Below are 16,246 nucleotides of genomic sequence, written 5' to 3'. Positions count from 1 at the left end.
CATCCTTGTCTTGTTCCTGATCTTAGAGGAAATGCTTTCAGCTTTTCACCATTGAGTATGATGTTAGCTGTGGGTTTGTCATATATGGCCTTTATTATGTTGAGGTGTGTTCTTTCTGTGCCCACTTTCTGGAGAGTTTTTACCATAAATGGATGTCCAACTTTATCAGAAGCTCTTTCTGCAGCTACTGAGATGATCATATAGTTTTTTTGTTTTTTTTTTTTTTTTTTTTTTTTTTTGATCATATAGTTTTTATTCTTCAGTTTGTTAATGTGGTGTATCACACTGATTGATTTGCGGATATTGAAAAATCCTTGCATCCTGGGATGAAGCCCACTTGATCGTGGTGTGTGATCCTTTTAATGTATTGTTGGAGTTGGTTTGCTAGCATTTCATTGAGGTTTTTTGCATTGATGTTCATCAGTGATACTGGCCTGTAATTTTCCTTTTTTTGTGATATCTTTGTCTGGTTGTTTGTTTTTAGTATCTTTTTATTTATTTTTATTTATTTTTTAACATCTTTATTGGAGTATAATTGTTTTAAAATGGTGTGTTAGTTTCTGCTTTGTAACAAAGTGAATCAGCTATACATATACATATATCCCCATATCTCCTCCCTCTTGCATCTCCCTCCCACTCTTTGGTTTTGATATCAGGGTGATGGTGGCCTCATAGAATGAGTTCAGAAGTGTTCCTTCCTCTGCAACACTTTGGAATAGTTTCAGAAGGATAGGTGTTAACTCTTCTCTAAACGTTTGGTAGAATTCACCTGTGAAGCCATCATCTGGTCCTGGACTTTGGTTTGTTGGGAGTTTTAAAATTACTGATTCAGTTTCAGTACTGGTACTGCTAATTGGTCTGTTCATATTTTCTGTTTCTTTCTAGGTCCATAGATGGACCTAAAGATTATCATACTAAGTGAAGTAAGCCAGACAAAGACAAATATCACATGATATTGCTTATATGTGGAATCTAAAAAAATGATATAAGTGATGAACTTATTTACAAAATAGAAACAGACTCACAGACATAGAAAACAAGCTTATGGTTACCAAAGGGGAAAGGGGAGGAGGGATAAATTAGGAATTTGGGATTAACACATCTACACTACTATATATAAAATAGATAACCAACAAGAACCTACTGTATAGCGCAGAGAACTATACTCAATATCTTGTAATAATCTATAAGGGAAAAGAATCTGAAAAAGAATATATATATATACACATATATACTGTATGTGAATCACTTCACTGTACACATGAAATTAACACAACATTGTAAATCAACTATACTTCAATTTAAAAAAAAAAAAGATCTTCGGAGGCAGACCTGTATTCGAATCCTGCCTCTGCCACTTTATAGCTATGTAACCTCAGGCAAGTTACACATTCTCTGCCTCAGTTTCCCTCATCTATAAAATGGAGATAATAGTACCCATTTATCATGAGGATTGAAGGAGACAAGTACACCTCAGTTCTTAGCACAGTGCCTGGCCAGTGGTAAACAGTCAGTATGTTACTAATGACAATGATAATAGTCATTAACATAAAGAATTTTCCCTGTAGTGACTCTTGTGAGAGATACTGAGTGCAACACCAGGAACCCAGGTTGGAGAAAGCTGTTAGAAAAACAGTTGAAGAAGCATGCAAGAAAGAAACAAAATTATAAACTAGCTATGTACCAAGCCACCGTCAGTCCTATTTAGAAATAGCTACCTACTAAGCGCTTTTGGGGCCCCACAGACACACCACTTTCCCTGAACTGCTCTCACCTGCCTGAAGACATATGCTCCAAAAGGAACTCAATTGTTAGAAATCCCCTCCTCAAGAGTTTCACCAACCAAGGAAGACTGACCCTTACCACAGGAGAAGAGACTACAAGTGGACACCACACCTAGATAAACTGTCACCATTACATCTCGCACCTATGGGCTGTACTCTAAGGGCCCATTTATCATTCCTAAAAATCTTTCCCTATTAAGATGGTATTTCATCCCAAGTTCTAAGCCACCTCGGGGAGTTATTCATTTTCCTCTGGGTATCTCCCATGTATACATGATATATACATGTCACTAAGCTTGTGGGTTTCCTTTTGTTAGTATGTCTTTTATTACACAGGTTTCAGCTAAGAACTCAGAAGGGTAGGGGGAAAGTACTTTTTCTTCCCTACATGACAGTAATTTAGTAAGAGGGTTTCCAGAGTCCTGATGCACTCAGCGGAAATACTGGGCATGTGACCAGGTGCTCATGGAGGCTCTTCAGGAACCTGAATATCAGGACACCAGAACCTTTTCCTTGGGGCCCACAGAGCTCTGGGAGGCAGAAAATCTGATGTGCATGGTGCAGGGAGTGGGCGGAGGCAGCACAGTGTCTAAGCACCTAGTCCTTTACTTGTGTGGCTTCTTTGTGAGCAAGGCACACGCCCTCGCCCCTGTTGAGGAACCTGAGCCAAGTCGCCTGGAATGTTCTCTTTGCACAAGTCACTCATCAATGCAGCCTTAGCTCATGCTAGTCCTTCTGCTGGGAAATGCTTCTCCTCATTAGACTCTGCCTATAAAAAAATTCTACCTGTCCTCCAAAGTACAACTCAAAGGAGGCCTTCTTATTCATTTATCCAAAAATATTTGCTGAATGTCTACTTATTTGAAACAGACCTTTTTCTGGGGATACCAAGAGGTATAAGGAGTGCAGGCAGGCAGGCAAATAAACAAATAGTGAAATTCAGTGAGATGGGGGCTACAATAGAGGCATTTACAAAGTATAGAGGGGTCTTAAAGCACTCACCCTGCAGGGAAGGCCACTGGCCACAATTAAATGAATAAAAAGTAATTTCAAGAAAAGTGTTTGTTAGGAAGAAAACAAAGTTGGCTAATGTGAACGAAAGTGGCTGGAAGGTTGGGTGTCAGAGAAGGCCTCTCTGAAGCGACACTGAGCCAAGAGTGGAATGGTGAGACCATGGCAGGAGCAGCGAATGCAAAAGGCCTGAAGAGTGGGACTGATGTTGGTTTTGAGGAAAAGAAAGAATGTCTTATGTCTGGAATGCAGTGAGAGGGGAGCCAAGATGAGATTACACATAAATAAAATGTTATACTCTGCCTTTTTCACTCAATATTACAATGTAAGAATGTTCTTGGTTGTGAAAAATGATTTGTAAACATCTTTAATGACTGTATTAAAACATTTTTAATGGCTGTATTAAAAAATCATATTTTTAAAAAGTTATTTTCTGCTTTAAAAAAATCATCACATGAGGTACACTCCTGATACAGAGACACCCCCTGCTCAGCCTTCAGCAGAAGTCAGTAGGCAGAAGGGCATATGGGGGTCAGGCACCACCTGCAGGTGTCCTCACTGCCACTTCTGGGTCCCCGTGGTCAAGGCTCAAGTAGCAAAAGCCCCAGTGACCAAACCCTGGAGACTGTTGATATGTCCTGTTCCCAACAGAGTGTGTCTGAGCTCCAGAAACTTCTCTCTCCAGCCTCCTTGCCCCCTCCTTTGTATTGTTCATTCTACTGTGACTCATGGCTCGAGGAGAAACTGTAAGTTCTCAGATGTCCCCTGCTAGAGACCACTTCCTTGTCTCCCATTTGCAAGGAATAGGTAATGCTGACAAAGGCCCTCCTCCAGAAGCTTGCTCTCCTTTCTCCTCTCTTACCATAGCTTTTGGCTTCTGGCTTCTCTGGAAAGCCAAAGGACTCCTCCAGCTTCTCTCTGCCAACATTTTAGTCTTCAGGGCTCGCGCTGCAAGGTCTGCGGAATTCCTGTCCATACTCGTGTATCCACTTGTTGGCCACTGGGGGAAATGGGGAGGAAGAAGAGCAGGCTCAGCGGAGCAGACAGCAGCGATGCCCCCTCACAGGGTCGTTAAATTCCACACCCTTGGCAACTCACTTGCCTCACCCCGGTCCCAGCCCTACTATGGACTGCAAGATGCTGCTTCAGCAGCAGTAAAGAGCAGAAAGGACAGTGGCACCTGGAAAAAGTCCCTGACAGGTCGTGCTGCTACAGACTAATTTTCAAACCCGTGGGTACCGTGGTCACTTACCCTTCATGTAGCTCCTAAAAGCCCACCTCCCCCAGGGAACCATTCCAGGGTAATGAGAGAAAAGGGATGGATTCTCCTGGCAAGGTCCACCTCAGCACAAGAGTCCTTCTTCTACTTCTTTTTCTGTCTTCAGAGCTAAGTGCTCTTAGACACAGATATGACATAAGCACATCCCCTACTTATTTATCTCTTCCTTGTTTGACCATCTCCTCATGGGGAAGCACCTGATGGTTCTCTCCTTGGGATAGAGGACTGGGACTTAGCAACATATTATTCCTTAGCTGTGCTCAGAAATCAAGGCCCATCTGGTCAGGCCAATATACTTTTACTGACACCTGCTCTATGACAAAAGCCTGCCCTTATGGGCTCCCAATGTACTGGTGGCAACTAATCCAGAATCTGATCACCTCAATATAACGTGGCACTGTTAATGAAGCTTTTGGAATGAAAAGGCTATGTTATTTTCCATCCATCCCCTATTTCACTTTACCCTGAACCCCTCACCCAATTCCCATGCCCAGAAAGGCAGGCCTTACCCCACTTATCTCCTACCAGGACAGGACAGCCAGCATGAAGTGTGCCACCATCCCCTTTACCACTGCTATGCAGGTTCCACCAAAACAGTGCTGCATTCTGAAAACAAGCAGATCCCGCCCCAGGGGAGGTCAGCCCAGAATCTCAGTCCTTAGGAAGCACTTGACTGAGAACAAAGGCATGCATGTCATTAAACAAGAAAACCGTCCATGCAGATTGGGGGCAAGGCATGCATAAAATGCCACAAAATGGTATAAGCTGCCGTTTACTCATTCACTCATGCACCACTTATTGAGGGCCTGCTCTGCTCTAGGCCCTGAGGATGCAGAGACAGATCATGTCCATTTCTCTCAGGGAGTTCATAGTCTTGTGGGAGAGACAGACATAAAAACAAACCAGGATGAGACAGTGTGACAAGTGCTAGGGGAAAGGTGAGCACAGGGCGTCATAGGATCACTGAGGAGAGAAACTCGACAAAAAGCATAAGGTGGAACAAAATATTCCTCACACAACTAGGAACTTAGTTGAGCCACTGCCTCTTCCTTAGGCACTTCCTAATAACACCCCCAGGAAGCAGGGCTCATCATCATCCCCACCTCACCAGCAAGGAAGCTGAGACTTAGGGGCTTTAAATAATGCAACTAAGAAGGAGCAAGGTCAGGACTCAAACCCAGGCGTTTTGATTCCAAATCATATATGTTGTTCTTTTTCCCCCCATCCCCAGCTTTTTTTCCTATATGCTTACTTTAACCTTGGCCAACCCCCTGAGTTTTGATAGATACCCAGCATTTACTCATTGAATGCTTAGGATGTGCTGGGTACTGTGCTAAGTGCTATGAGGCGTGATCTCAATTATTGTCTTCATTTCATTCCTGAAGTAAGGGCTGTCATCCCTGACTGATTGATCTGAAATTTGGGGGAGATATTAAATTCATTAAACAAACCTCTTACCACACTGGTCGCCCTCTCTGCCTTGCTTGACGTTATAGCTCCTACTGCAATACGTTTTTATGTTAACTTCTGGAGGCAAGGACTGTGAGTTTTCCTCGGTACTCAGTGCCTCCAGCCCCCAGTGTTTACTAAACGAATGACTGAAGGGACCAGTTGTTGTCAAGGATCCGAAGGGGACTCTCACCTTTGAGGAGCTCTATTGTAACGGGAAGGCACACATGTAATCATCCTCTTGTAATATAAGTGTAAATAAAATAAAAAATAGAGGCACAAGTAAATGCAGGAGTCAAGAAAATTGAGGAATTATCTTTGATTCTGGGGATCAGGGGAGACCTCTTTTCATTCCCTCTCCCAGGAATAAGCTTGCAAGCACAGGCAGCATGAACGCTAGGGTGTTAGTTCTGCACTGCTAAAACCACCTGTTGGGGTCAGACCCCCACTCACCTTGACCACAGGCACGCTAAAGTTGCCGTAGATGAAGGCTGTGGCTCCTCCAGCTTCCACCGAGCTCAGCTACAAGGCCAGAGGAAGAGACAGGGTTGAAATAGCCCGACTGCCCTACTCTGCCTCACGTGACGTCTGATGTCATTTCTGCATAAATTCCCTCTTCTGTGCCCCTCTTTCAACTCTGGGAGAAATACTTATGGAAATACAATCACCCAATTTAGGAATTGAGAGAGCCTACTCAGTGGCATCAGTATTTGCCTGCAGGGCCACAAGAGGACAACGTTTAGAAATGCCCCCTTTCTTTACCCTTTGAGCTAACATCCTTATTGAGGGCTACCATAAGTAGATTCAAACTTTGAGGCCCTCAGGAAGAAATACACTTTATGTCACAACCCAAGACACAGACACGTCCCTGAAGTAAAGTTTCATAAAACATTCTTAACTACATCAGATGCCCTCTGTTATTTTCCATTTTATTTTATTCTATTCTAGTTCAGATTTCTTAAATGCTGACCAGATCCACTAAATTGATTTCACAGCCCACTAATGGATCATGACCAGTGGCTTACAAAACACTGTTTAGATTACAATGATTATTTTTGAAAGCTGGGCATCATAGGAACTACTGATTGCACCTTTGGTGTGTTTCCCAGATCACTCAGACCCTCTCTAGGTAATCTCAGCTAAAGAGTTTCACCACTGGTATATTCTAGAACTATGGATGTGTTTACTTAACTTGAAGAGTTTTTTCTGATTGTCAAAGAAATATGTAATAACCTAAACATTTTGAAAAATACTGGAAAATACTTTAAAATACTTAAAATAATATTATTCATCATCTTACGATCTGGAGAAAGAAAAAAGCACTGTTATGGTTTAACTGTAATAGTTGACATTTATTGAGCACTGGCCGTATGTTAGGCATCACACTAAGTCCTTACAAATATATTATCTCACTTATTCCTCACAACAAATATATCATCCTCACTATTCCTGTGAGTTAGGATTGTTATTATTTACATTCTACAGATGAGGAAACCAAGTCTCAGAGAGATTGAGTGGTTTACAAAAGGTCATATAACTCTTTGGTGACTGAGCCAGGACTGGAGCTGAGCCAATGCTGTCTGACTACAGAGTCCCTGCTCATAACCATTATGCTACATACACTCTTGAACATTAGGTTATGTCCCACTGTTTACTATTATAAACAACACTGTGAACATCTTAATGAGTAAAATCATTTTTGCGTTTTAGATTGTTTTCTTAGGAAAGAGTCTGAGCATTAGTATTATTGGGTCAAAAGTATATGCAAATATTCAATACTTTAGATACATACTGCTAAATTAATTTCTCACCAGCAGCATGACACGGAGTGCCAGTCTTACCTCGCCCTGGCTAACTGTCTACCAGCACATTCACAGATCCCACCATATTCGCCTGTGTTACAGAGCAAGGGCTATGGGAGTTGGGATGTTAGCACTTGTTAGAGGAAACTGAACTGACGTGGCGATTCAGAACCTGGAAAAGGCAGTGGTAATTTTTTAGCACATCTTGGCTCCCCCTGTAGTCCTTTGGGAAGGGCGATGAGAGCAACAATTTGCTCCTTGTGTTCAAATAACTAAAAAACTGGATGATTCTGTTCAGACCCCTGTTGTCAGCCACTGTGGGTGTAAGCAAGATACAACAGAGGGAACCTGGACTTTCCTGCCTTCCTCTACCTGTGGTTTCACAGTATAGTGGCAAGGAAGGACTTATCCAACAAAGTGAAAAGAGAATCGGATGTGTGTGCTATGAAGCTCATGAGCAGGGCATGGATTGTAAGATTGGTGGAGGGGAGGGAAATCTTCCCTCTGTAAACCTTCCACTGTTTTGTACTGGGACTGATCTTATGTCCAGTCTGAGTAGAAAATCACTAACCTGATTTCATCTCAATCCTCCCAATACTTCTTAAAGATTATTTTCTTCCTATATAATGTCACTCTTATGTTCTCCATAAATCTTATCTCTTATGTTCAGAAATGTTTATGATGGTCTTAACACCAACCTGAAGATGAAAGGATTGGGTGTAACCTAGCACTTCCTAGGTCCCACGATCCCAGTTATGGGGTCCTATGCTTGCTTTCTGGGATACATGATAGAAACATATTGTATGAAACTTCACAGAGAGATATCCCCTTACGTTATTTCATCAGGTCCTCATGACAGCACTGTGAGGAGGCGCAGAGCAAGAAAACAAGCTCAAAGAATTTATGTGATTTGTGCTGAGGCCACATGTTAAGTGGCAGAACCAGAATTAGACCAACTGACTCCAAACCCAAAACGCTTTCCATTCCACTGTGTATCAAAGGCTTAAAATCCAAACATATACACACTCTTGCATTTGTCATTTAAAATTGCTGGGCTACCCTTACCATAGTACCCTTACCATAGTAACTGGGCCTCTGTAATCAGGGAGTCAGCTACAGAAGATACTAGGGGGATAAAGAACAGAGAGATATTGGCCCCTAGATGTCCTATTCTTTGGTTGATATCAATGTACTTCACTGCCTGTGACCTCCCATGCCAGCTTGAGTCATCAACCAGAGATGTACCAGCAGCTGATCCAAGGTGTGTCTCCTGCCCAGAGAGCTGACGTCAGCCATCCCTTTGCCTGATCAGAATGCTCAGAATGAGCACGAGAGGCCAGACACCATTGGCAATGGCAGCCTTCCACTTCTGCATAAAATTAAAACCGAGCCACATGAAGAAACATGTTGGGATTGCCAGCATTAAAGCTACAGAGTGCTGGCCTCTGATTGTCCTTTCTTGGCTACACTGTGGAGACCAGTTAACAGGACTAAGAAAAGAGGGAATGCTAGGGTGTAGGTGTCTGCTATTCTAATGAGCCTGAAACCAGGCCTTCATCTTAGGGTGTTATGTAGAGCACTTACATTTGGCATGTTTATTCCTTCATTTAACAGTAATACACCTCTTATAATTTAAGTGACAGATGCCTGAAATTATGACTTGTCCATAGAGAAGGCGGTAAACCCACATGATCTGAAGGGAAGAGGATAGGTGAGATAGTAAAGACTGGGTCCGAATTCTATAGGATCAGGTCAGACACTAGGAGAGGAGGCCAATTTATTTTTTAAGGGGGTATAATGTAGATTTTAGTGAAGGATTTATGAGGAGATAAGGAAGAAAATTTTCACCGCATATGAGAGAGCCACGCTTACGGAATTTCTCTGTAGGCATCTCTGTTCTTCCCTCTCGTAATCTCAGCTGCTTCATTTCTCTCCTCTCTCCCCTCACAGCTCCACGACCTCATCTATAGGTCCATGCTTTTCAACACCAACTAGTCTATGGGACCTCAAAGACAGAGACCCTCACATCCCCTTCCTGTGTTGTTCAGGTCCCAGGATCTCTTGGCCTTCGGTGTAACCGCACTTCCCATCCTAATCACTGACAATGACAAGGTCACATTTAGGTCTACACAATGTAAGCTCTTTGAGGGCAGGAACTGACTTGTATTGATATTTCTTTATCTCTCCTATAGTGCCTAACAAGAGTGCTGTATGAAATTCACAAACATCCTGGAGACTTTTCTGCTGTGAAATTCAGATAAAATCAGCATCTGATATTGCTTTGAAAACCGTAAAATAAAAGAGATACAAATAGTCATTAAGTAAGCAGCCCTGGTCCCTCCAGAGCAAGACTCACGTAGATCATAAATGTTGCGACTCGGTTCCCAGAGTTCATTCTGTACAGTGGGCTGGTTGGTGACTGAGACAAAAATAGAACATATCATTATTTTATGCAGATGGCACCAGAGTAACAGCCAGGATGCCACCATAATACAGGGAGGAGAAAAATGGAGGAGTCACAGATGGGATATAGCCTTGAGCTATACCTAGTCAAGTATGTGCCCGTCTTTGCTGGCAGGTACTCAATATACTTTTTTCCTCTTACTACTTTATTAGATACTCATATAAGTGAACTGTATACTACTAATCAAACAAAACTGCTTGTTAGTAAGTGAAAGCACTGTGAGGGGTTGATTGCACCTTCAGGTTCTTGGTGAAATAAATTAACATATAAAATACTACAGATAATTATTCTGTAAAAATACTAAGTCATAAGACTGGAGTTCCCAATTATTTGCCAAAGAGACACACTTTTTTGTCACAGAAGAGTTTAACTGATATAATTTACATGTCATAAAATTCAATCATTGTAAGAGTGTTTTTCAATGAGTTTTAGTAAAAAGAAGATGATTCAGCAGCAATCAGCTTGAAACCAAGGCTTTCAATCTACCTAGAATGAGAACCTTTGTTCTAAAATTTCACGCAGTATTCTCTGGGGGCCCTATAAGAGCTCTGTCTCAGAGAAATAAATAACACCCTCGTTGCCTACCCCACGAGATTGGTCACCAACCCCATGGTTACCGTAGCATGGTCAAAGTGAGGCTCATAGTGCCCTCCGATTCCGTAGTTTACCACCTGGAGGTACTCTGCGTAGGGAGGCTGGACATCAAGGCCTGTAAGGGAGGCAATGCGATGGTCGAGGGTCACCAGCACTGGGTCAACGGTGTCCTTTAGCCAGGCACTAAAACACACCACAGGTTGCAGCATCAGTGATCTAATGCCAGAAATGACTAAATATCTGTGAATGAATGAATGAATGATGTCAACTGCCAGAAGGAAGGAAGGAAGGCAAGGAGGACAGGAAGATAGACACGAATACCTAATTACCTACTCACTCCTCCTGTTAGTTGGCCCAGTCCATTTTGTGCTCTGTCTTAACATTCACACAGTCATTCAACAAACATCCTCTGAGGCCTACTGTATGCCAGACCCTGTGCTAGGTGTGTGAAGAGTGAAGGTTCACATCACCAGGCACTGGGATACAAAGAGAAAGAAGACAAAACCCTGTTTTTAAAAATGCTATGTTTAGAGACATCTCAATGGAGGAAGCTGGGTGCAATGGAAAAAGCTTTGGATTCAGAGGAGTAAGACCAGTCCCGGATCCTCGGCTTGACCCTTGGTCAGGCCCTTAACCTTTCACCTCTCTTAAGGTTCAGTGTATTCATCTATAATATGGGGATGGTAATATTATCTACTATACAGACTTATGAAGATTGTGACAGACTGCTTATGAAGATGCTTTGTAAGCTGTATGTTATTGATTGCTGTAAAACACAGAAAAATCTCTGCTCTTTTGCTCTCCTCCAGGACAAACCAGGATAGGTCAAAGGCCAAAGAGCAAAGTTCAGTCTCTTTTCCTGAATGTCTTGTTGAGGTTCTGCTAAAGTGGAGGATTTGGGATCAGAATGTAGGTCCTTGGGAAGTGAGGAAATGCTCCCCAAGCAAAGCCAGTGAGCCTCCTTGGGAGATGATGAAGGCTCTTAAGGGAAGCACCTTGGCATGTCTGGGAAGACCACTTCTTTGGTCTATAAATGATGGATTAATTTGTTCATTCTTTTGTATGGAGTGCATGCATAGTGCTATGCTGTGGGCTCTAAGGTTTACAAAGATACCCAGGACAAAGCTGTTGTGTTCAAAGAGCTCATAAGAGGAGACACACAAATATACACAAATACAACTCAGCACAAATCAAGGTAGAGTGAAAAATAAGAACCAGCCCTTAAAGTAAAGTTCTGGGGAGCACAGAGGAAGGAGATGTTAATTCTGACAGGGGCACTGAGGTAAGATGGACATGTAGGCCAAATTTTGAAGGGTGCATAAAATTTCAATAGATGGAAAAGACATAGGGATATTCCAGGCTGAAGAAATAGCATAAGCACAGACATGGTGGGGTGATATAATACAGTGTCAGCACGAAAGCATTTAGTCTATGAGAGAAGTAATGGGAAATAATGCTAGCAAAGTAGGCTCAGGGCATGTTGTAGAAAGCTGAGGACCCTGTGGTCGGGAACCTGGTCTTTGTGGATAGTGATTAGGAGTGCATAGGTGACCTTTGAGGGACCAGTTCCAGTGAAGTTGTGAGGACAGAACCAAAATTCAAGTGGGTGCACTGTGGTGGAGGGTGGGTAGTGAGAGGAAGCAATAAGGGTCTCAGTTTCTTTACCTGAAAAGTAAAGAGAATATCACCTACTCCCCTAAAAGCAATGACTCTAAACAGAAGGTTGAATTTTCTCCTTGACACTACAATGTCAGAAAGGTTAGCAAAGCAACAAAGCTGAGGTTAGATGGGCCTTTCAAAACTTAGAAAATAACTTATAATGTAAAAGGTCCCCAAAACGTGGGCTTCCCTGGTGGCACAGTGGTTGAGAGTCTTGCCTGCCAATGCAGGGGACACGGGTTCGAGCCCTGGTCTGGGAAGATCCCACATGCCGCGGAGCAACTGGGCCCGTGAGCCACAATTACTGAGCCTGCGCGTCTGGAGCCTGTGCTCTGCAACAAGAGAGGCCGCGATAGTGAGAGGCCCGCGCACCACGATGAAGAGTGGCCCCCGTTTGCCACAACTGGAGAAAGCCCTTGCACAGAAACGAAGACCCAGCACAGCCATAAATAAATAAATTAATTAATTAAAGTAGCAAATTAAAAAAAAAAAAAAGGTCCCCAAAACGTACCAGACCAAATAAGTTAAGCCAGATGATTCTGAATCCAAAAGCTTTCATCACTCAGCTCGCTTCCCAGACAACAAAACCATCCACCCAGCTTGAGGTCTGGCCTCTCCCCAAGGATGTCATCACCGTCTCCCATGGCTCCAGTGGGGACCCTCCTCTTACGGTATCCTGTCCTTACAGCACAAACCAAGGGCTGCAGTGGAGGGGGAGCAGGGATGGAGGGGAGGGTATACGGCTGGGCTCTCAACTAGAGAAGGTATCAGATCCAGAGATTCTGGCCATCCGTCTTGCCTGAGTGGTGGCAAGTCATGCTTTGAATATGAGTCAGGAGGTAAAGTCAAGTTCCAAATAGAGACAGGACTTGTTCCCTGGAAAAGCAATCCTGGTTAGGAGAACAACTACACACTTAATTTTTGGTCTAGGGCATAGGAGCTTTTTCAAGTCTTTCCCTAATGGCCTCCTAGTTAAGTCCTCAGACCATGTAACCACCTGAGAAAGGCCCTTGGGTAAGGGGAGTGGAAATTGCTCCCTCTCAACAAGAATGTACAGATATAAACGTGAACTACAGTGGCGTCTCTAATGGCACCTGAATGGCTGTTGCTGACCTTCAGTCACTTGTGCCACAGGCCCGAGGGTGCCCAGCAGGCATGACCAGAGTCCCTGCCAAGAAAGGACCCCTCTTACCTTTTGCTGATGCGGTACTCCACTGGTAACTGCTTTTCGCCTGATGCCACCACAGATCTCTGTAGCTGGTGTGAAGGATATAAGAGAAAGTGCAAGTGGTTATGACGCAAAGGGAAGGGCTCTCACTTCCATAGACATGCCCCTCTCTTAGCATAAACCTAACAATCACCCATTTCTCCTTAATTAAAGGATATTTTGTACATGCTACTAATTTAGTGATAGCTATCAATCTTAAGTGACATAAAAGCTCAGAGTTGAAAATAACCTTTAGCTTCATATCTGGTAAATAGTAAAAACTGAAAAAGGTCTGTAGGACTGAAATACAAGTGATTTTGAATCCCTTTTGCATCTGCAAGACTGTGAGTTCTGTAAGAACAAGGGCTGTTTCTTATTCATCTTTATATCCGTGTTTGGGGCAGGGCCTGACTGATGGTAAGTTAAGCTTTGACTTAGTGTTCATCAAATTAAATGAACTCCTCCAATGACAGGACACTTTCTACCCTCGGAGGCCGCTTGCTCCTTCTGAACAATTCTGATAAAAGCCCTTCCTTACAGAGAATCAAAATCTGTTTTGTTTGCAGCTGCCTTGGTTATGGGGAAAAAACAACCAAACAGGTTTGAAGTCACTAATTTAACTGAATGTCTCTATTTTGTTCTGAATGTCTAGATATAAATTTTAAATTATTTTTAAATAAAGTGGCCTCTAATTGCAAAGGTACTGTACCAGGGACAGAAAGAGAAATATTATTTACATAAGGATGTCTACTTCTGCATTTGTCATCAGAATGTCAGCTCCATGAGGGCAAGGACTTGGTCTTTTTTCAGTGCTGTATCCCCAGGATGCAGAGAAGGCCTGGCAGGGAGTAGGTGCTCAATATTGGTGAAATGTACCCAGGAGTGAATGAACCAGAGTCCTGTGGCTAAAGACACAGCCCCGGCACTTCACATGCAGTCACAGCAGAGCACGGAGCAACAAAGGGCACGTGACAGAAACCCTTTCCCTTCTCAGAGGCTTCTACAATATTATTGTTCCTGCTGCTAAACCAGGCAGATAACCTTGGAAAAGGCTCTTCCCTTGCTTGGACCCATTTCCCCAGCTATAAAATGCAGCATGTGAACAACACATTCTTGGAGTCCTTCTCAGCCTCTCCCTCTACAATACTAGGATGCAGGGAATCAGTAAGTGACTGATATTGTCTCTTTCTAGTCCTCTAGCCAGCATCCTCTCCTGAGCCATTCACAGAGGAGTGAGGAGAGATTCATAGAGAGATAGTCCCTTCTGTTCTTTTCGGACAACATCAATGGTTTAAAAACAAATCCTAGGGAATCGCCACTCCACTCTGCCCGCCCCCTCCCTTAAAGAGCCACACTGCATTTAATTCCTTTAAGAATTATTTACTGTGCACCTACAAGTCATTCATTTGGGGGGACAAATACTTATTGGTCGTTCTCTGTGCTAAGCACTGTGCTATGCATTGTAAATACAACATAGGAAACCAGACATAAGGCATCCAGTGGGGCCCTAATGGACAAGTACAGGGTGCTATGGAAATACAGAGAAGGAGCATCTAGCCCATTCTTATGAAGGCCAGGAAGGCCTCCCAGGATGCTCAAAAGACAACTGGAATCACACAGGTGAAAAGAGGCCAAGGGAAGAGTGGTTCAGGCAGAGAGAAGAGTGTGTGGGGAGCCAGTGAGGGCGCTGCCTGTTCGTGGAGATGCAAGTTGTTTAGGGTGGCTAGGGTGTCAGTATAATGGGAACATGCTGCAGAGGGAGTGGCAGCGGCCAGGCCAGGGAGCTCTGTAATCATTTGAAAGCAAAAGTGACCCATTACAGAGTTTAAGTGAGGGCTTGACTCAGTCAGATGTGACCCTTTGCAAATTGCTCTGGCTACAACGGGCCTAATACGGAGCCAGGCATTTCAAGGACAACATATGATTCCTGCTAGTTTACAGTCTAGCTGGGGGGACAGGATACTAACCCACGAAACTGGTCGTGATTCCAGACAACACGTAAATGGCAGAATAAATGAAAGTACCAAACAGGTGGAGACAAAAACTGAGTTCAGAGGAGGGAGGTTACTGTATGTGGCCCCAAAAAGTGCTCTGAAAAAAATGTTCCTCCTGAAAGAATCTATGAAAGTGGGCCAAAGTGGTCAGGGATAGGGGCCAAGAGAGGCATAGGGTTTCAATTGAGTCTTCAAGGATGCGGAGGATGCAGATGGGGGAGGAGTGATGAGAGAGCAGAGAAATGCTTCTTTGAGAAACACACAGTGAAGAAGAGCAGAGAAATTCAGCACAAGCCACTGAGGTGGCTCGGTCCCATGGGGCAGCCACTACCACACACCCCCAGGGCTTATTCCTGGCTGAGCCAAAGACCAGACAGCGATCAGCAACCCCAGCGAGACGCTTCTGGAGGAAGGGAGCGTGGCACAATCTGTGCGTGCCAAACAGATGACCTGGCTACAAGGGATTAAATGAACATCTCCGAGTGGGCCGCCTGTCCTGTTACCACAGCAACAGAGTTGTCCTGAGGAAAAAGGAGCTGCCGGCCAAACGCTCCCGCCGGCTCACTGAGAAGCCAAAGCTATTGAAAATACATCGTTCCAATTCAACAGGGAGGGGAGCTTGATCGCTTCAAAAACCTTCTGTACAAAGATTCCAGATTGCTCTGAAGGGCTTTTAGATGAAATTATTATTGCTGTATTTCTCCCTCCAGTCCACGTCTGCTGTCAGAGACTTCCTCAAAATCTGCAGACCTGATCAGGGCACTCTCCTGTTTCAAACTGTCCCACAGCTCCCCGCTTGCCTTCGAGGTAAAATCCAAGCTCCCCAGCTTGGTACTTCCAGCGCTTCTAATTGTGTCTCACGTTGCAGCCTCATCTCCCATCACCTCGCACCCCCTCCCTTGCATACTTCAGCCCCCGGGCTTACCCCCACTCTCTGGACACACCACACAGCAGGCCCGTGCACAGACTGTCTGTCTCCCTGGAGTACCCTTTGCCACCTTCC

General features: G+C 43.8%; 1 protein-coding gene across 1 annotated transcript in view; it reads right to left on the bottom strand.

Moving 5' to 3' along the window:
• Positions 1-244: 244 nt before the first annotated feature.
• P4HA3 (prolyl 4-hydroxylase subunit alpha 3) overlaps positions 245-16,246 on the bottom strand; it is a 39,154-nt gene continuing 23,152 nt past the window's right edge. The window contains exons 8-13 of the mRNA XM_082411271.1: positions 13,235-13,299; positions 10,407-10,566; positions 9,682-9,744; positions 5,977-6,045; positions 4,584-4,680; positions 245-3,795 (exon numbers count right to left, since the gene is read on the bottom strand). Of these exons, the coding sequence (XP_082267397.1) occupies positions 3,725-3,795; positions 4,584-4,680; positions 5,977-6,045; positions 9,682-9,744; positions 10,407-10,566; positions 13,235-13,299 (525 nt within the window). The 3' untranslated portion in view covers positions 245-3,724. The remainder of the gene's footprint in view (positions 3,796-4,583; positions 4,681-5,976; positions 6,046-9,681; positions 9,745-10,406; positions 10,567-13,234; positions 13,300-16,246) is intronic.

Source organism: Balaenoptera physalus (assembly GCF_965194825.1).
Source record: "Balaenoptera physalus genome assembly, chromosome: 10".
Taxonomy (NCBI): domain Eukaryota; kingdom Metazoa; phylum Chordata; class Mammalia; order Artiodactyla; family Balaenopteridae; genus Balaenoptera; species Balaenoptera physalus.
This window is presented reverse-complemented; position numbering and strand designations above follow the sequence as displayed.